This window comes from Diuraphis noxia, unplaced genomic scaffold (assembly GCF_037042655.1).
Source record: "Diuraphis noxia isolate RWA-SAM2 unplaced genomic scaffold, SU_Dnox_SAM2 contig0005, whole genome shotgun sequence".
Taxonomy (NCBI): Eukaryota; Metazoa; Arthropoda; class Insecta; order Hemiptera; family Aphididae; genus Diuraphis; species Diuraphis noxia.
The window spans coordinates 50,068,637-50,092,210 of NW_028301715.1; the positions used below are offsets into that span (position 1 = coordinate 50,068,637).

Below are 23,574 nucleotides of genomic sequence, written 5' to 3' on the forward strand. Positions count from 1 at the left end.
TTATACATCAAAAATTATTAAAATAAATACAATAAAAAATTAATAAAATTTAACATGCACTTATTTAAAAATGTTCTTTTAAAATATTTTTTTTAAACTTTATTATTATTTGAAATTACAAGGTTTCTAACATAATCTAGATCGTAATTTACATAACGAAAATATTGATAGTGTTATTATACTTTGTATTTCCTTGAAATTTAAATATATATGGGTTGTATTAAATTTGGAAAAATATAATTATTATTGTCGCCCATTAGTAATGTTCTATACCTATCCAATAATCTTTATCGGCTAATTGTTTCCGACTTCCGAGAATCTATGACGGCCGGTCGGCAGCCGCGAGCCGCCGCAGAAATAAACTCTCGCACGCGCAGGAACATGTCAATACTTTACGAAAAGTGAAATATAATATTCATGTTTGCAATGCTATAAAAACTACTAAAAGCGGTAGTAAATTAAACATACTTCCTGAAGGCCGATTGTAATTTTGAAAAAATGGTTGAATTTATAAACTTCTAGACTATGCTCTTTAGGAATCACTTTTTCGATTTAAAATTAGATGTGCCAAAAATAAATACAAATGTAACGTAATTATTTCATGGAATTTTTGAAAAAAAAATCGTTATTTTAAGGTCTTTTAAAATTGAAAATTGAAAATCGACTTCCTAAATAACCTAGATATTTTGTCAAAGAGTTCATACATGTATAAAAAATTAAAATCGGACATTCCAAAGTATGTGTAATTTACTACCGCTTATTGGTCTAAAACGCTTGAAAAATTCGTCTGCTGCGACCCCCTTAAAAACATTTCAAATAAATAACACGATTTTCCATTTTAATTATATCATTTGATGAATATTTTATAATTATAAAATATATTATACATTTATTAATTATTATCGGGTATTCTCTAATTATTATAGTACATAGTAAGTTGATTTAATATTAAATAATTATTTAATTTTACACGATGTATAATAATATGCTTAAAGTTTAATCTTATGTTTTTATAATATTCAACATAATTTAGATAAGAAGTGTGATTTTTTATTCAATAACTGCATTCAATTTTCCGAGCTTCTAAAAAAAAAGCTGTTAGTTAGAATCTATTATAATTAAATATTAACCTTAAACTACGTGTTTGTAAGGTTTGATTCTATGCATTGTCTGATAGAATATAGATGACATATAAGAATGAATATGTTATAACTAAGAACTCTATTTCAAATTACCTAAGTTCAAATAATTTTTACCCTAATAACTATGTTTCGAAATTTATATTCTACCGAAAAACTTAGAAATTCATTGCAAAAATTTCAAATAAATCACTTTATTTTCTACTTTAATCATAAAATTCGATGTATATTTTATAATTATAAAATTTATTATACACTTATTAATTATTATCGAAAATTCTATGTCTATATAAGTGAAAAGTAAGATGATTTAATTCTAAATAATTCTTAATGTTACATGATTTATAATATGCATCTTAAATATTTTTAATGTTCAATTTAATGTTTATATAATATTCAACATAATTTAGATAAGAAGTGTGATTGTTTTTCAAATATCTACATTCAATTTTCCAAGTTTCTAAAAAAAAAAACTGTTTATTATAATCTAGGAAAATTAAATATTTCGTGGCTTGGTGAGGCGCAGTCGTATGCTCATTCTGTGGAAACGCCGTGCTGGCTGCAGTTGCTAGCTCCCGGATGGGTGACCTCCCTGGATTTTTAGCAACATATCCTTGCTACACATACACAAACCCGGGTTTCAACCCTACCCACTTAAATAACCTACAAACTCAATACACAAAAATAACCCCTACCGTGCCACCTCACACCCAATGGCCTATGTATAGCTAATGATCTAAGTCGGTGGGCCTTAGATTAATAAAAAAACAAAAAGAAAAATTAAATATTAACCTTAAACTACGTTTTTATAACGTTTAATTCTATGCATGGCCTGATAGTAGTCATATTGACTGGTATAAGGCAAAAGGGGCCAAGTGACGTTTTTCAACTTTTCATGAGTGCAAAAACAAAATTTTCATGTGTTCTCAGCATTGGCGTTGGTGTTTAATTGAGCTCCATGAATGAGGTTATTGTATATTTTCATTTGATTTTATGTTACCTTGATGGCTTGATACTAGTTATACTGAAATGTCTCGTTCATTTTTAAACACAATGCATTTTGTTAAAACTTACCATTTTAGCTCTGATTTTTTTTGTTATTTTCATATGTGATGAAGGGCGCTTGTATACGCTCTAAGGAGAGGTTAATCCGAAGGTCCACTCGAAACAATCGAGAACAATTTTTACCAATAAGTTTGCCACAGTAGTAAACAACCAACGCCGCAAAAGAAACGGATAGGCAAACAACGCTTTCGCCCGATATGTGGCGTGTAGGCAAATTCATCCACACTAACGACGACTTACGGGAACAAGACTGGGAGGAATTTGGATGTGCAAGTTAGTTATGGGAGGATGCTCTGTGGTCGAGTCGGTGTGGTGCTATGATAACAGAGCTTTCAAATTCCGGGACAAGACTTAAATTAAACTTAACACTACTGAAGTCTTGAGATGATGACGACAGTGTGTGTTGAGGTGGGTGATGGACACTAGACGGCCTTGGCGGCCTCTCACACACCACACCGGGTGCTGGCAGACTTACGCGGAGACGTCACTGGAGATGGTCGAAGTCCAGGGCGGCATCTCACACACCACGACGGGTTCTGGCGGACTTATGCGTGCCGGCAGCATAAAACACTCATCAACGACTGACATGGTATCAACGGCGGCACGGAGGCCAACCTCGATAACTCGGAACGTCGAGTTGACTTCGCGAGACGTGTGCGAGGAGAATATAGAATAAAATAATGACGACTCACTTATGGGTGTTGTGGTGGAGTATATTTTTCAATAAATATGGCTTTACTAGCGCATGACGTAAGTACATTTGGCTCAATTTGCCGCGATGGCGAGGACAATACAACATTGATGCCGTACTGGCGATTAACAATAAGAAAAAACTTGGTGCACAAAAATACAACGGAAAAACAATGGTAATGCTTTAATAGCGAACACACACCAAAAAACAAGACGACAACCCGGCAGGCAGATCGACGCCAACAACAAAAGAAAAAGCAACAACGATAAACTAGGGCGTTGGCCGCATATTAAATAATAATAATCATAATAATTAATACGGCAACAAAACTGACCAATAATTTACATAGATAACATATAAACCAAAGAGAACAAATAAACAAAAAACACAATTATAATAATTCAACAATTAATGACGGAGTGGTGCATGAAGGAGAAGGGAAACGATTAAGAAGATAGGTAAGATAGTAGACTGGTTGTCGTGCACATCAGCGTATAATTTGTTTGGCGAGAACAGCGCTTGTACCTTTATTTAAATAGAAATAATAATATTATTAGTTAGAATAAATACCTACTTTTTTTTTCAAATCTGCGAAGTATTTTATTCTCATAATCAAAGGCGTATTTAGGCACAGGCCCTATAGGTCAGGGCCTAGAGAGGCAACATTGGAGGGCGGAAAATTTCAACGATTTTTTTTCACAAAATTATAAAAAGTATTTTTCATTTTATGAAATCAAACTCAACTAATTTTTGTTCGCTCAATATTAATCATCTTTCTATATTATGTAGTACCTACAACTATATTATACACATACGCAACTCAGTACGAGCATATAGATAACAAAACATGCGCATTCAATGCGGGTTCGATTTCTTATAATAAAGACGGAATTTTATTGTATTACATACTATGTAGTAATTAATTTGAAAATTAAATTGTAGCAATGATGAGGGGGGGGGGGTGGAAGGTGGCCAATTTTAAAGTGCCTATAGGCGGAAAAACCTTAAATAAGCCACTGATCATAATAATATAAACGTTATTATTAAGTATAAAAAAATGTAATAAAACACGTCTTTATTGGAAAAAATATTTAAATTGTTGAGAGACAAATAAAAAATAATAAAATTAATGTATACTAGAACCTAAAGTTAATAAAATAAATAGTTCTTTTTTCTGTATTAATTTAAAGCTATGTAAAAGAATTAAAAAAGAATTTTTAAAAATCATTATACCTACTTTGGTAATAATTAATAATTATTTGATAATAAATTTAAACACTTAAACATATAAGTATTTATAAGCATTTTAATATAAGTACTATTCAATAAATTATTTAAAAAACTTCTTCAAATACATAACAGTATCTATTAGAGTAAATACATTTACAACACTAGCTGTTACCTATAATGTAGATATAATATTGTTATTATAATTTGATATTGGAAATAATATTGTTATAATATGTGCATAAAATAAGTTTCTAGATGTGTTTTATGTAAAAGTTTGGTTGGAAGCATTAAATGTTTGTATTCAATGCCCATAATATAGTTACAGTGTACAATTGATGTGTGTCACCAACATTGAAACATAATAATCTATATGAAATGTGTAGGCGTAAAAAATTTAACTTCAATATTACTAATGAATTATACCTATATAATATTATTATGTTTACCTTCTGATGTTGTTTCGTTCTTTAGTGTAGAACCATAAAACCAAGAAAAATGAATGAATTAAATTCAGTTAATAAAATATATTATACTGTGACTGATTTTGATAAAAAATTTCATAATATTATGTTACGGAACAATATCAGACGACAGAAACGGTTCTTTTCAGGACCACCAACCAACCACAGACCACCATTTAGGCAACCACAGTAACAACACCGTTATACACACGACGACATTTATACTCGAACAGCCGAACAAGTTTGCTGAGTGAAAACAGCACCGTTGAGATCAGGTGATCATTACAATGAAGTTATGTCAACTCGTCATAATATATCGCCTGATCTAATAAAAGCTACGGAAATCTGATTTAATACCGGTACAGTAACCGAGGACGTTCATTAATCAATCATTCTATCATATTAGTCAGTCCTTCATCATTCAGCGTTCAGTGTTCGAAGCAGCAGCAGCATCAACATTATCCAGCGTTCGAAGCAGCTCCAGATAGTAACAGACAAAAGTGCCAAGAAAACAGCCGTTATTACTACTACCTCAACAGGCAACAACTAACCAAACTTACCCATAAACTCAGCCAGAACTTTAACAACAACCTAAACACCGCAGCCATCTTCCTTGATGTTGAGAAACCCTTTGATTGAGTCTGGCACCAATGTCTCCTTTACAAGCTCTCTCAACTCAAAATTCCGACTGAAATCGTTAAAATCATCGAATCCTTTCTTACTGATCGCACTTTCACTGCCAAAATCAAAGATTCATTCTCATCCTCCAGAAATATCCTCGCAGGAGTTCCTCAAGGCTCCTGTCTATCCCCCGCTCTATATCTGTCCTACATCAACTCCAAAAGCCTACCTCTCCCTCTTCGCCGATGATACTATGTTCTTCACCTCTAACAAAAATCTCAGGCGTGCGGCTATACAATTACAGCACCAACTCAACCTAGCAACCACCTGGTTCCACCGATGGCGTATTAAAATAAATCCATCCAAAACTGTAGGCATCATATTTGGTCGTTCTAACACAACTAACCTACCACCTCTACTACTTGACAATCACGCTTTTAACTGGTCCATACAAGCAAAATACCTAGGCGTTACAATTGCGCGCAAACTAAACTTCGGTCAGCACGTCCAAAATATCATCAAAAAAGCCACTCGCACCCGCGGTATACTCTACCCCATACTAAACCTTAAATGTCCCATTCCACTAACAACCAAACTTAAGGTACTCAAATTAAACATCTCCCCCATTCTTACCTATGCTGGCCCCTCCTGGGTACCTTTCATCTATCCCTCTCATTGGAAGCGTATCGAATCCGTCCAAACTATTGGTTTACGTACAATAACAGGTATGCCCACTATCGTTAAAAATTCGGTTCTTCTCAAATCTGCCAACTTCAAATCCATCCAAACCTCTATTCAGTATCAATCCAAATCAATGTTTTACAAAAGTTTCTTCTCAGATCACGACCATATTCGACTTCTAGGAAAAATCCATACCCCTCCAACTATCAAAGGAAAACCCAAACCCATACCCATTTACGTGGATCAATCAACAAAACTATTATCCATCCAAATTCCATCCTCTAGTAAAGGCGCAAGCCTGGTATAGTTAACGGCATAGCCACCCCAACAAAGCAAAGCAAAGAGGATGTTCATTCAAATTCCATAACTCAAAACTTCAACAACTGAACAATCACTTATGAAGAACTGGAATCATTCGGAAACTCAAGTTAACGACGATCATCAGCCATGACGGACAACGCACAAACCGTTATCCGCCGATTGTCGATCACCCAGTGAACCCATCGCCGGCCACCAAGACTACGACCCACTCAGCGATTCACGTCGCACGGACGAATCACGACTGTTTTCTACCGGAGACCGCGGCGAAACACCGAACGGCCGGCCCGTCAAAACGATACCATCGCCAAGCGTCAACAGTGAGCGTACGGATTGCCTACCGGCCGAGCATCCGGCGCTACGCTTATTCTCACCGCTCAGGGTTAATCGGTTGTCGAATACGCTGGAACACTCGATACGATCGGATTTATCCCGGAGGACAACGCGGACACCATTAACCAGGCGGGAACGACGATCGACCAGGACAACAGTCAGAAGCCCCGAACCCATCCGATAGATTCCGCGTGTCAACCATCGTCATAAAAAACCACGAAAAATGAATACATTTAGTGTAGTAAAAAAAATAATATATTATAGTGTGACTGATTTTTGATAAAAAAATCTCATAATATTAATATCAATATTATAAAAGGTGATAAGCGATAATAGAGGGGTCCAAGCACCATGTGTTTGTCGCTTGGTAATGACCTAACCTTCATCAGTGTTGCTTATACCCTAAAAAAGGAGCTTGGACCCTACACTGTTATCAATAAATGTCGATTATACTGAAAAATACCGGTAAATAAAAATCAATTATCTAATTACTAAATATTGTCATACAAACACTAGCGCTCGTATGCTCGATTGCCTTAACTGTCGGTTGTCCGGTAGTATACACCATGTCGCTTAGCCCATTTGCCACGAATGGATATTCGCAGGAAAAATTCCAAATTATTCCAATATGGCGTTACAACACTATTATCACAAAATACAATTCTTATCACGAAATAATTTTGAATTTTTACCGCCTTTCAAAATACAATATTATGATCCAACTTTTGAAAGTAATATCATTGATTAAAAATACTATAGTATAATATATTTATAATCAATGGTAATAGCAATATTGTTATATATTGTGATGTAAAACAAAATAATTCAAAACCAATTATGACAGTTACACATTTTTATTAACACGATGTCTTAACATTTTTTTAATACGAAGCAGATATAACATTATTGTATTTCATGGTATTTTTATTGTGTTTCATATTTCACTGTTCTTTGGTATGGAAACTTTACTTTCTATAAAATTGATCTAGTATAAAGTACAATAAAGAATGCTATGAATGACTTCATTAAAGATATAAATTACAGCTACATAGCACATATACACACATGTACACCCAATTATTATGAAATAAAAGAGAACTATAATTGCTGTATATTATGTCAGTTTTACAGCAGTGGTGTGCTGCACAATATTTAACACTGTATTAACCAAATTTACATTTATTATTATTATTTACCATGAGTTCTAGTAATTTGTGTTTTCAATGCAATTCCAAATACTCAACAGCTTATAATTTGAATAATCATATGCGAAAAAAACATGCCAATATTGTATTAAAGGTATTAATGAAAGATCTAAATGGTGAAATATTAAATATCTACTCTTCAAATGACCATACTTACTCTTTGACAAAAAAATAAAGTTTTTATTATCTGGATTATACTCATTATTATTACCCACATGTGTGTTAGTTGAATTAATTTACCTATTTTATTATAACTACTATTTATTTTATTACCATTATATTTATTACTTTACCTATTTTAACAAATGTTACCAACAACATGCTACTGATTAGAGAATATGTAAATCTTATATTATTTTGATTTTTTAGTTTTATTCTGACAAATTATACAAATGTTATGAGCAACATGCTAAATTTTTTAATTTATAATATCTGTGAACCAACAATTATGGATTTTAACTAGTTAGTAAGTTAATGTGTTTTACTCCAGTTAATTTGAAAAATATTATGTTAACAAACAACACTCATACATAATTAACGAAGTTATTTGTATATATTATATTTAAAATAATTTTTTTAAGTCTTAAGAAATAAGTATGAATATTAAAAATGTATTCACAATTTACAACTTTTTTTGATGCATATTAAATTATTAACTTGTACGTTAATACGTTATACTTTTTACAGTGATAAGATAATATTTTGTGATAATAGTGTTGTAACGCCATATTGGAATAATTTGGAATAATTCCTGCGAAGATCCATTCGTCATTCGACTTATACCAGTCGATAATCTATTATAATTAAATATTAACATTAAACTACGTGTTTATAATGTTTATACTATCCCAAATTACTAGGTTTCGAAATTTATATTTTAACGATAACCTTGAAAATTCAATCCAAACATTTCAAATAAATCACACGATTTTCCACTTTAATTATAACATTTGATGAATATTTTATAGTTATAAAATATATTATACACTTATTAATTATTAACGGGTATTCTCTGTATTCAATAGGGCAAAGTAAGTTGATTTAATTTTAAAGAATTATTTAATTTTACACGATTTATAATTTGCATCTAAATTATATTTTAAGTTTAATCTTATGTTTATATAATATTCAACAATATTTAGATAAGCAGTGTAATTTTATTTTATAATTATCTGCATTCATTTTTCTGATTTAAAAAAAAAAAAAAGCTGTTATAATAATCTATTATAATTAAATATATATATTTATTATATGCAACATAAATAATATATTTAAAGTTTAATCTTATATTTATATAATATTTAACATAATTTAGATGAGAAGTTTGATTTCATTTTTTAATCATCTGCATTCCATTTTCCGAGTTAAAAAAAAAAAAACTCTTAGTTATAATCTGTTATAATTAAATATTAACCTTAAACTACGTATTTATAATGTTTAATTCTATGCATGACCTGATAGTAGACATATAAGTATGAATATTTTATAACTAAAAACTCTATATCAAATAAAGTTCAAATGATTTTTTATCTAGATTACTATATTTTGAAATTAATATTCTACCGAAAAACTTGACAATTCATTCCAAACATTTCAAATAAATAACATGATTTTCCACTTTAATTTTAACATTTGATGAATATTTTATACACTAATTAATTATTATTGGGTATTCTCTGTCTTTTATAGAGATAGGTAAGTTGATTAAATTTTAAATAATTATTAAATTTTGCACGATTTATTATATGCAACATAAATATATTTAAAGTTTAATCTTATATTTATATAATATTCAACATAATTTAGATGAGAAGTTGGATAACATTTTTTAATAATTTTATTCAATTTTCGTATTTAAAAAAAAAAATTGTTTTAATCTATTATAATTAAATATTAACATTAAACTACGTATTTATAATGTCTAAGTCTATGCATGGCCTGATAGTGGACATATAAGTATGAATATGTTATAACTAAAAAATCTATTTCAAATAAAGTTCAAACGATTTTTCTACCCTAATATTTATGTTTCGAAATTTATTATGTATTTTACTGAAAAACATTAAAATTCATTGCAAACATTTTAAATAAATCACTTGATTTTCCGCTTTAACCATAATATTTGATGAATATTTTATAATTATAAAATAAATTATACACTTATTAATTATATTATCGGGTCTCTTTATTCTCTGTCGATTATAGAACAAAGTAAGTAGATTTAATTTTAAATAATTATTTAATTTTATACGATTTATAATATGCATCTTAAATATATTTAAAGTTTAATCTTATGTTTATATAATATTCAACGTAATTTAGATACAAAGTGTGATTTTCATTTTTTAAATATCTGCATTAAATTTTCCGATTTTAAAAAAAAGAAAAGTTAGTTATAATCTATCATTCATATATTTTAACCTTAAACTACGTTTTTATAATGTATAATTCTATGCATAGCCTGATAGAAGCCATATAAGTATGAATATGTTATAACTAAGAACTCTATTTCAAATTAAGTTTTAATGATTTTTTACCCAAATTACTATGTTTCGAAATTTATATTCTACCTAAAAACTTGAAAATTTATTGCAAATGTTTCTAATAAATCACTTGATTTTCCTCTTTAATCGTAACATTTGATGAATATTTTATAAATATTAAATATATTATACACTTATTAATTATTATTGGGTATTCTCTGTCTATAATAGAGACAAGTAAATTGATTTAAATTTAAATATTTATTTAATTTTACACGATTTAAAATAATATGTATCTTATATATGTTTAAAGTTTAATCTTATGTTTATATTATATTCAACATGATTTAATTTAGTAGTGACATTTTTTTTTTTAATATCTAAATTTGATTTTCCAAGTTTCTAAAAAAAGCTGTTAGCTATAATCTATTATAATTAAATATTAACCTTAAACTACGTGTTTATAACGTTGAATTCAATGCATTGCCTGATATGGTGCACCCTTAAAATATCCTATGCATCAAAATATCCCTCGTTCAAAATATCCCCGTTACAAATATCCCCCGTTAAAAATATCCCCGTTACAAATATCCTACGTTGAAAATATCCACGTTACAAATATCCCAATTAAATATATATCCTATATTAAACATTTCTCCAGTAGTATTATCCCTTAATTGATGACATTATACATAACAAAAGATTTTTAAACTTTAAACTTTTTTTTACTTCTCATCAATTAGGTTATAGTTATATTAACATACATATTATTTGTAAATCATAGTGTATAATGAATATAAGTAGAATTCAAAATAATAGTCATATAACACAGAACACTTTTAACATTATTTTTTAAATAAAATATACATATAAAAGATTTTTTTAAATGAAAAACTACACGCAATGCCTTTTAAATAGTTAAGTACAGTAACATGTTCATAATTAAAAACCACTTCTTTTAATTGTTTATCTAATTTCTCGTAAATTTTCTTTTCTTTTAACGGGTAGCTCACCAGACATGTATTTTTCAATTTTTGCTTCTTGAAGGCAATTAATTGTAATAAAATTATAACGTAATTGTAATAATATTACTTAAATAAAAAAAAATGAATAATAATTGTATATTTTATTTACCTTGCTCTAATTGGAGACACTTGATAAATTTCCATATCGATGCATGATGAGCTCCTAGAGATCCATTAAAGGCATGGTGCCACCGCTCAACGGCATTGTTTGTGCTAGGCTTATTGTCAATAACTGATTGATAACAATTCCATAAATCAATATTAAAATGTGCTCCTCTTCGTCCTCTTAGCCCTAAACGTCCAATCCACGTGTCTTCAAAATACATTATTATAGATTCTAATACTTCTTCATTTTGTATATAATATTCTGATTCAATAAGCTCATCAAAGGCTTCGATTACTTTATTTAGTGGTATAAATGACAATGAACAAAGAAGTCGAACTTGTAATGCAAATTCAGAATCTTGACCATATTTTATCTGTAGGCCACTGTTTTGTATTTTCCTCCAAACACACTGAGTAAAATGAAAAAAGCAACCTCTAATAACCGTCGTTGGAAATTCTTCTTTAAAAGTTGATATAAAAGCATTTTCAAAGTCAACCATTAACATAGATGGCTTCAGATTTGGTTTCTTAGTTTTTAAAAATTTAAAAATTTCTGAATACGTTTCTTTTGTTCGGTCAGTCATTAAAATATAAAAATAAAGGATATGTATGAATTCTACTTATATTCATTATACACTATGATTTACAAATAGTATGTATGTTACTATAACTATAACCTAATTGATGAGAAGTTAAAAAAAGTTTAAAGTTTAAAAATCTTTTTTTATGTTATAAATTAAGGGATAATATTACTGGAGATATTTTGAATATATGATATTTTTAATTTTGATATTTTTAACGGGGGATATTTTGAACGAGGAATATTTTGATGCATGGGATATTTTGAGGGGGAACCGCCTGAGGTTAGGTTAGGTTAGCTAGTAGACATATAAGTATGAGTAATGAATAAGTTATAACTATGAACTCTATTTCAAATTAAGTTTAAATGATTTTTCTACCGTAATTAATATGTTTTGAAATTTATATTCTACCGAAAAACTTGAATATTCATTGCAAACAATTCAAATTAATCATTTGATTTTCCACATTAACCATAATATTTTATGAATATGTTATACTTAAAAAATATATTATGCACTTATTAATTATTATCGGATATTCTCTGTCGATTATAGACGAATGTAAGTTGATATAATTTTAAATAATTATTTAATTTTATACGATTTATAATATGCTTACATTTTAATCTTATGTTTATATTATATTCAACATGATTTAAATAAGTAGTGTTCTTTTTTATAAATATCGGCATTCAATTATCGAAAATAATAGCTGTTATAGTTATCAAAATCACTTGATTTTCCAATTACATCGTAACAATTGATGAATATTTTATACTTAAAAAATATATTATACACTTATTAATTATTACCGGGTATTCTCTAATGTTTATAGTAAAAAGTAAGTTGATTTAATATTAAAAAATTATTTAATTTTACACGATGTATAATAATATGCTTAAAGTTTAATCTTATGTTTTTATAATATTCAACAAAATTTAGATAAGAAGTGTGATTTTTTATTCAATAACTGTATTCAATTTTCCGAGCTTCTAAAAAAAAAAAGCTGTTAGTTAGAATCTAATACGTATAATTAAATATTAACCTTAAACTACGTGTTTGTAATGTTTAATGCTATGCATGGCCTGATAGAAGACATATAAGAATGAATATGTTATAACTAAAAACTCTATATCAAATAAAGTTCAAATGATTTTTCACCAGTATTAGGTACTCTGTTTTAAAATTAATATTTGACCGAAAAACTTTACAATTCATTCCAAACATTTCAAATAAATAACATGATTTTCCACTTTAATTATAACATTATTGATGAATATTTTATAATTATAATATATATTATACATTTATTAATTATTATCGGGTATTCTTTGTCTATAATAGGGAAAAGTATGTTGATTTAATTTTAAATAATTATTTAATTTCTCTTTCAAAAGAACTCTTTTTCAAATGTTTACCCCTCAAAATCTCCCATGCATCATAATATCCCCCGTTAAAAATATCCCCGTTACAAATATCCCAATTAAAAATATCATATATTCAAAATATCTCCAGTAATATTATCCCTTAATTTATAACATAAAAAAAGATTTTTAAACTTTAAACTTTTTTTAACTTCTCATCAATTAGGTTATAGTTATAGTAACATACATACTATTTGTAAATCATAGTGTATAATGAATATAAGTAGAATTCATACATATCCTTTATTTTTATATTTTAATGACTGACCGAACAAAAGAAACGTATTCAGAAATTTTTAAATTTTTAAAAACTAAGAAACCAAATCTGAAGCCATCTATGTTAATGGTTGACTTTGAAAATGCTTTTATATCAACTTTTAAAGAAGAATTTCCAACGACGGTTATTAGAGGTTGCTTTTTTCATTTTACTCAGTGTGTTTGGAGGAAAATACAAAATAGTGGCCTACAGATAAAATATGGTCAAGATTCTGAATTTGCATTACAAGTTCGACTTCTTTGTTCATTGTCATTTATACCACTAAATAAAGTAATCGAAGCCTTTGATGAGCTTATTGAATCAGAATATTATATACAAAATGAAGAAGTATTAGAATCTATAATAATGTATTTTGAAGACACGTGGATTGGACGTTTAGGGCGAAGAGGACGAAGAGGAGCACATTTTAATATTGATTTATGGAATTGTTATCAATCAGTTATTGACAATAAGCCTAGCACAAACAATGCCGTTGAGCGGTGGCACCATGCCTTTAATGGATCTCTAGGAGCTCATCATGCATCGATATGGAAATTTATCAAGTGTCTCCAATTAGAGCAAGGTAAATAAAATATACAATTATTATTCATTTTCTTTTATTTAAGTAATATTATTACAATTACGTTATAATTTTATTACAATTAATTGCCTTCAAGAAGCAAAAATTGAAAAATACATGTCTGGTGAGCTACCCGTTAAAAGAAAAGAAAATTTACGAGAAATTAGATAAACAATTAAAAGAAGTGGTTTTTAATTATGAACATGTTACTGTACTTAACTATTTAAAAGGCATTGCGTGTAGTTTTTCATTTAAAAAAATCTTTTATATGTATATTTTATTTAAAAAATAATGTTAAAAGTGTTCTGTGTTATATGACTATTATATTGAATTCTACTTATATTCATTATACACTATGATTTACAAATAATATGTATGTTAATATAACTATAACCTAATTGATGAGAAGTAAAAAAAAGTTTAAAGTTTAAAAATCTTTTTTTATGTATATTGTTATAAATTAAGGGATAATACTACTGGAGAAATTTTTAATATAGGATATATTTAATTGGGATATTTGTAACGTGGATATTTTCAACGTAGGATATTTGTAACGGGGATATTTTTAACGGGGATATTTTGAGGGTGCACCTTTTCATATTACCTAAGTTCAAATAATTTTTTACCCTAATAACTATGTTATTATGTTATTGACAATAAAGTATAAATATGTTATTACAAGTTAAGTTTAAATGATTTTTCTACCCTAATTATTAATGTGTTTTGAAATTTATATTCTACCGAAAAACTTGGAAATTCATTGCAAAAATTTCAAATAAATCATTTGATTTTCCACATTAATCATAAAATATGATGTATATTTTATATTTATTAAATATATTATACACTTAATAATTATTATCGGGTATTCTCTGTCTATAATAGAGGGCTGTAAGTTGATTTAATTTTACATGATTTATAATATGCATCTTAAACAGGGACTGGAACCGGTACCGAAAGAACCGGTTCTGGAGCCGGTTCTTGGAGATAATCTAGGAACCGGAAGCGGAACCGGAACTCATATTACACAATGCTTAGAACCGGAGTTAGAACCGGAACCCCATTTTAATAAGCAATACATTTTCCGGTTCTTAAAGGTTCTTATCGGTTCTAAGAAAAAGTTATGTATTTCAAATAATTGAAAATTTTATTTAAATATGATTTTGTTGTAATCAAATAATAATTTTGCATAGAATAATTTTTGTTTTGTACGTAATAAAATGTGATATTTTAAGTTATTAATTCGAAATAATCGTATTGTAATTTGTAGGAAAGACCGACACTGATTAATTTATATTTCATACACATACACCATACGGGTTGCATTTTTAATTGGTAATAATAATATAACGAGAACGGTCGATAACAATGATGCATTTTTCTACGAATGTTTACATATTTTATAAAATTCCAACGAAATAATATTTATATGGTTATTTATAACTCTTTCCCACAGTCTGAACTCAGTCACACACTCACACATTGACACATAAGAGTAATTTACGATTTATTTATCATGTGGTCATACTGTAATTAAATGTTTGTTTAAACACTTGTATAGAATTTGGAATACTATTCATTAAGCAAGTATTAATTAAGTATTTGGAAAGTATTTTAAATACTGTATTGGATATACTTGACATTTGTATTTGAAATTCAAATACATTTATGTAAATACTTTAAAAATTCAAAACGATTATTCGTCAGTCGTCATGTGTTAGATTATTTTAGATAATAATTAAAATATTTATTCACGAGCAAAGCATGTTGAGACTTTGAGAGTCTCTATTTCCGATGTCTCGTTTATTATTATTACTTATTACAAAATACAAATAATATACCATCTTCTTAGACCTCTATAGGAATCTAGTACACTTGTTAATCAATTAAAATAATTTATAAAAATTTAATACACCTCTTTAATTAATAATTTCTTATCTAGTAAAATGATTAAATCAATTTCTGACTTTATTAATAACTGTTTAATTCTTTAATACCTTCCTACCTAATAATAAAGGACTTCAAAACTATGTTTGAACCGCACTTTGCCAACGCATGCATCCGCGTCCACCCGATTCCTCATCAAGATAAAACCGCACCGTCGATGAACTTTGTACCTTTCCGTCGTCATATCGCGATTTTGCGATTGCGGCGATACTTCCCGACCGGCCCGACAGTTCGCTCGCATCCGCCGATTAGGCTGGTTTTGCGTTAAGAGTGCCGGCCATTTCCGTCCAATTTTGTTTATGTGTCACTGTTGACCCATACGTATATGGATCACCGTGCCGGCCGTTTCCGCACTCCGTCGAACCCCCCTTTGTTGTCATCGCCTTGCTACGCGTGTACGTATTGAATTGTGCGGCTATATGCCATTATATATCTGCCTGCGATTCCGATCCTTTCGCGCGACCTCGTGTAGTCGTATGCCAGATCGCTCGGATCAGCTGTTGAATGCTTGTACTTCATGGTCGTGGCTACCGCGAGTGATTTGATCCGTCGTCCGACCGATTTATTATTCTATTGCGATTCTACATCTGCTCTTCTGCTCCGTGGACACCCGGTTGTCGGAGTTTTTTAGCATCTTCGTTAAAATATATTGGTTCGAATTGCCGACGCAGGACGTCTCATCGGGAAGGCCGCCGTCGTCGGGTTTTTTCGCACGCCAAGCAGTCGGGTCGTCCAGTTGGCAGCACCGAATCCAAATCATACCGGGTGATACTAGAATTGCTACTATCATTCTTTCATTATCACCTGTATTATTATTATGATTATTATCATTGTTGTCATTGATATTATTTACGTGTTGATCTGTTGATCGTATTACCTTATTGTCCGTATGCTAATTCGTAGCGGTCATTTAGTTAATAATTTCTAATGTTTCTATATTCTGTGTGCGCCCATACACTTATTTGAATGTCTATACATTATTATTGTACCCTTTTCCTTTTTTATTTAATGAATATTATATGTATTATGCGCTAAGCGACTCATTAACATATTGTTTGTTATTACAAATTATATATAAAGGTCACCCTTCCCGAAATCGACGCAAGTCAGAGTAGTCCACTGCTAAAAAGACGAGTAAGAATTATTCCGGCGCAATCAACTATTTAATAACAAGTTTTATTAATTTTCATTTTTTTTAGTATAAATTTAAGAAGGAGGTTCAAAAAGTTCTAATAATTTCTAGATGAATATTACGTTACAAATAACGTTAGTCGTTACTAACATTACACTATTTTAAATTAAAAATTATAAAATTAATTTTGAAAACAGACTTATATTAACTAAAAAGTATTCAAACAGATACATGCGTAGTATTTGTATTTGTTCTTAAGAGTATTTGAAATATTTTTTGAATAGATATATTTGTATCTGTATTTAAATACAATACAAAAGTACCTATATCAATACTGAGCCAAGTTATGATTGTATGAGTAAAAAATCTATTTAATAACCTAAAAGTATTGTTTGAAAAAACTCATTTTTAAGAACCGGAATTAACCGGAAGCGGAACAGAACCCTTATTTTGTAATTTTAAGAACCGGAACCATTTTTTTTTTTTTTAAGAACCGAACTGGAACCAGAACCATAAAAATCCTTAAGGTTCCAGTCCCTGATCTTAAATATATATAAAGTTTAATCTTATGTTTATATAATATTCAACATAATTTAGATAAGAAGTGTGATTGTTTTTCAAATATCTACATTCAATTTTCCGAGTTTCTAAAAAAAAAAACTGTTTATTATAATCTAGGAAAATTAAATATTTCGTGGCTTGGTGAGGCGCAGTCGTATGCTCATTCTGTGGAAACGCCGTACTGGCTGCAGTTGCTAGCTCCCGGATGGGTGACCTCCCTGGATTTTTAGCAACATATCCTTGCTACACATACACAAACACGGGTTTCAACCCTACCCACTTAAATAACCTACAAACTCAATACACAAAAATAACCCCTACCGTGCCACCTCACACCCAATGGCCTATGTATAGCTAATGATCTAAGTCGGTGGGCCTTAGATTAATAAAAAAACAAAAAGAAAAATTAAATATTAACCTTAAACTACGTTTTTATAACGTTTAATTCTATGCATGGCCTGATAGTAGTCATATTGACTGGTATAAGGCAAAAGGGGCCAAGTGACGTTTTTCAACTTTTCATGAGTGCAAAAACAAAATTTTCATGTGTTCTCAGCATTGGCGTTGGTGTTTAATTGAGCTCCATGAATGAGGTTATTGTATATTTTCATTTGATTTTATGCTACCTTGATGGCTTGATACTAGTTATACTGAAATGTCTCGTTTTTAAACACAATGAATTTTGTTAAAACTTACCATTTTAGCTCTGATTTTTTTGTTACTTTCATATGTAATGAACGGCCTCTATACCCTTATTTAAATAGCAATAATAATATTATTAGTTAGAATAAATACCAATTTTTTTTTCAAATCTGCGAAGTATTTTATTCTCATAATGAGAGGCGTATTTAGGCACGGACCCTATAGGCACGGGCCCTATAGGCTAGGGCCTAGAGAGGCAACATTGGAGGGCAGAAAATTTCAACGATTTTTTTTCACAAAATTATAAAAAGTATTTTTCATTTTATGAAATCAAACTCAACTAATTTTTGTTCGCTCAATATTAATCATCTTTCTATATTATGTAGTACCTACAACTATATTATACACATACGCAACTCAGTACGTGCACATAGATAACAAAACATGCGCATTCAATGCGGGTTCGATTTCTTATAATAAAGACAGAATTTTATTGTATGTAGTAATTAATTTGAAAATTAAATTGTAGTAATGATGAGGAGGGGGGTGGAAGGCGGCGAATTATAAAGTGCCTATAGGTGGAAAACCTTAAATAAGCCACTGCTCATAATAATATAAATGTTATTATTAAGTATAAAAAAGCGGCTAAGTCGTGGATGTCGCTCTACTGTACAGTAGGTTACTGTAATGGATGGGAAATTTGAATGCAATGATAGGTATCATTGTATACGAAAAACGATTCTGAACGGAGATGATTTGTCAGTCTAGGATATATTCTCATTTCTAAATTGTCATAGGAACGCTAGTTTTCCCGTAGTATACTGTATAGAGTCTATACTATAGACAGACAAATTAGATAGGTATCATCACAGTATTACTAATTTTGCTCAGAATGCGCATCTCCTTTACCTCCGGTCGATGTCGTAGTTAATCACTTCTCATTGGTTGATTTTATTCTATGTTATTTATGTGTGTATGAGATTGACAGCTAATAAGGAGTGGAGAACTACGATATAGGTGAAGTAAAGAGCGGAGAATGTGTATCAAAAAACTGTGATGATAATTCCCTATCTAATTTGTCATGATATACACCATGTCGCTTAGCCCCTTTTTCCTTATACCATTCGATAATCTATTATAATTAAATATTAACCTTAAACTACGTGTTTATAATTTTTAAAGTAGTGTGATATTTTTTTTAAATATCTGCATTCAATTTTCCGAGACTCTAAAAAAAAAAGCCGTTAGTTATAATCTATTATAATTAAATATTAACCTTAAATTACGTGTTTATAATGTTTAATTCTATGCATGGCCTAATAGTAGACATACAAGTATGAATATGTTATAACTAAGAACACTATTTCAAATTAAGTTCAAATGATTTTTCTACCCTAATGTTAGGGTAGAACCTAACCTAACCTAACCTACCCTTATGTTTCGAAATTTATATTCTACCGAAAAACTTGAAAATTCATCGCAAACATTTCAAATAAATCACTTGATTTTCCACTTTAATCATAACATTTGATGAATATTATAATTATAAAATAAATTGTACACTTATTAATTATTATCGGATATTATTCTCTGTCGATTATAGCAATACGTAAGTTTATTTTATTTTAAATAATTATTTAATTTTACACGATTTATAATATTCATCTTAAATATGTTAAAAGTTTAATTTTATGTTTATATTATATCTGTTTGCGCCCAAACAAGGCATGGAACTAATCAAGTTTAGGGCCTACGCGAATTTTTTACTTTTTTTTTTGAAACCTACGAAAATCTACGTTTTTAAAACGATGGTGCAAAAATAATTTGCCGGAAATCAATAGTTTTTGAGATAAAACATTTTCAAATTTGAGTTTTTCGGCAATTTACTTAAATAAGTAATTTGAACACGATTTTGATCATTGCCGTGCAGCGCAGTGGTCTAAACAGACTGTGTGACGCGTAGTGTTCAAATTGCATTTTTTTTTAACCTTGTCACCTACTTGGGATGGTGTTGCATAGCAAATCGAGGGATATTTTCGTTTTTAACTGTCCAAGTGAATATAGGTGACTCGGTGCTATAAAAATGCAATGATAATACATTAGGTAATTTGATGTTCGTTATCGGACGTGCAAATGTTCGTATAACGGATATCAGATTGTATATGATTTGTAACGAATATACTTACGACGCGACGCCTAATGGCATATTACAATAACAATATGAGATACGAGAATAAGTAACATAAATGCCAATAGAGCGCGCGGATCGAGTGAGAGTGCGAAATCAGTATGAATATATTATATTGTCACTGTGCATTTCTACACGCCCCCAGGATGTCCGGATATGGATATAGGAGCGGCCGCTACGCTGCAAAAGCACCTTCCCGACATGCTTTGACTGTGTACAGTACCTGGCTACTACAGCTACAGCTCTTGGTCTCTAATCAGCCTTCTTTTAGGACGGCTATTAGACGGCTAGAAATAGTTGGCCGACTAGACACGAGTCTAAGTGTTCATTCCGCCGCACTATATTTAGTCATATCCATAGACCTATTAACAGAATATGGAATTCGCTTTCCATATCAATGGCGTATTCATAATTGTCACCAATATCACAGATTATATAAAACCAGATGGTGCACTTCTTCGATTTACTGATAACACGAACCTACCTCAAATCAGTAGGGTCACATAAGAGAAATAAATTAATGTACAACAACTTTTACCATAATTTTTAACTATCGTATCAAATAATATTTAATACATAATAATATAATATTATATGTACTTCGAGCGTCAATGGCTCAATGCTAATGGAATTCCAAAAATCATCTAAAATTTTGCGTAGCTTTAATTCAATATATGGATTAGTCTGTTATAATCTTCGGGCTTATGTTTATCAAGCCTACTTGTATTTTTTAAAACTTTAAAACAGATATTAAGCACACAAATACTTCCCCAAAATTTTTTGAGAAGTGGTTTTTAAATATTTAAAATACTTTTTTGTGCATATTATTCCAGAATACTACTAAATTTGTTTTATCTTTTTCGATATTTTTATTTACACTTCAAAAAAGTGACTCTGTTACACAATTTAAAAATATTTTACTGTGTACATCACAAAGACAAGGAGGAAATACATTATTTTTAAAATAAAAACAAATTTTGGTCTGTGGCAGGAGTGTTAGCTCATTTATTATAATGTTCTCCATAAGTTCAATACACAAAAGATAAATAAATAAAAAAAATTATAGGTAGAGAAGATTAAAATCAGATTCCGTAAGAAGCCGATTTTTAATTTTTAAATTTTACGTCCAAAAAATAATTCGAAAAGCTAACTAACAGGCATGGTTTAACATGAAATATTATACTAAATTTTACAGATATCAAAAATCGGGCCTCTTACAGCATCAGATATGAAAAATATTTTCTTTATTATTAAATAAATATAAAATAATTGGTGCAAAAATAAATTATGAAGATTAAATAAAAAAGTTTAATAAATAAAAAAATTCACACTCAGCATACCGCGTACGTTGAGCAATGAGCAGCAAAACAATAACGGTAATTCGGTACTATATATTTAAATGTATATTATATTTAAATATATATTATATTACTATATATTTAAATATATATTTATATAATCTGTGGTACAACGGCTGAACAGTGTCAAAAAAGTCAGTGATGCGTAGTTAATAAACAATAATTTCTAATAAAGCCTTATTTTCCCTATCCGTGGTGACACTGATTTGAGGTAGGGTTTTTCGCATTTTTGAGAATTACATGGGCCGAATAGGGAGTGCACCATCTGGTTTTATATAATCTGTGCCAATATAGTGTTAGGGCAATCATGGAGGAATTTACACTATTGGTTGATTAATGATTAGTCCATGATATATGATTTTCTGATCAAGTGATTAAGTGTAATATAATTTAAATTATTTTTTTTATTTGTAGTGAATTCATAATTCATAATTCATAATTCATATTTCATTTTTTCATACTGATTAACTGATTAGTAGAATCTAATTTATATTGTAATATAATATTATAATATTTTAAATGTTTAATATTACTAGATCAAGTAGTATTAAATACTATTAAATGTTTACATATAATTAATAATTATACATAATAGCAGTAATTTTTAGTGTTTATATATTATTATATTTTGAGTTTATTTTAAATTCTTAATATAATAATTTTGAATACATAAGTTTAATTTAATACAATAACTGATTTAATTTATTATCATTGTTTGAACTTAGCCGTTTTCGCGCTTGTGATCAGCAGTGTGACCGTTGGACACCTGTCTTGTCACTCCGTTGGTTGTCTGACGTCGAAATGCGCTTGCGCGGAGCTTTGGCGATCGGCATCGCTGACCACCGATTCTGCAGCGATCCGGTTTTTTTTTGTATATTCACCACCGTCGTCCGGTATAGTTGCCGTGACCGGGTGTCGTGCGCCCCTTTTTTTTGTACTACCTTTTCGTCGTGTGTCGACCGACAAATCCTGTAGTTCTATATATTGTATACGTTCGTCGATCGCAGTGTGTGCCGTATGGATGTCGACGGCCTTATAATTCATAATAAATTATAGTTGCGCCGCGCGTCGATCGTCGATCGTCGATCATTTTTATTATTTTGTATGCTGGTTTTATTCCCAACATCACCCGTCACACGTAATTACATGTGTCCACAATTTCGTGTGCGTCTATAATAAGTCGCGGGATTATCGTGTGTCTGGTGTGTGAGACACAATATAACGCAGCCGCCGTCAAGAGGTCAACGAGCTCACCATCGCCGAGCCGTCTACAACATAATTTGACTACCTCACGGGACGAACTAACTTCGCACACCATTCGTATCAATCGTCGTGGGATTCCGCCATCATTGCGACTAGCGGTATCGTTACTATTATTATTATTGTATTTTTTGTCATATATATTCTTATTTAGTCTTGCATATTGCGCATTTGTTGTGCCCTTAATTATATTATTTTATTTGTATTATTAGTTATTATTATTATAACAACGGTCCGAAGAGACGTCTTCGGCGTTGTAACGTATTAACGTATAACATTGTTTGTACT

General features: G+C 29.9%; 2 protein-coding genes across 2 annotated transcripts; one reads left to right on the forward strand and one right to left on the reverse strand.

The window, feature by feature from the left end:
- Positions 1-11,193: 11,193 nt before the first annotated feature.
- On the reverse strand, positions 11,194-12,192 carry LOC149055475 (uncharacterized). The gene is made up of 3 exons (XM_089229570.1): positions 12,111-12,192; positions 11,362-11,973; positions 11,194-11,267 (listed from the first exon to the last, which is right to left on the reverse strand). Exons 1-3 carry the CDS (start codon positions 12,190-12,192, stop codon positions 11,194-11,196), a joined length of 768 nt encoding a protein of 255 aa, XP_089085696.1.
- A 571-nt stretch (positions 12,193-12,763) lies between these two features.
- Positions 12,764-14,369, forward strand: LOC149055476 (uncharacterized). Its single transcript, XM_089229571.1, has 3 exons — positions 12,764-12,779; positions 13,590-14,201; positions 14,296-14,369. Exons 1-3 carry the CDS (start codon positions 12,764-12,766, stop codon positions 14,367-14,369), a joined length of 702 nt encoding a protein of 233 aa, XP_089085697.1.
- The last annotated feature ends 9,205 nt before the right edge of the window (positions 14,370-23,574 follow it).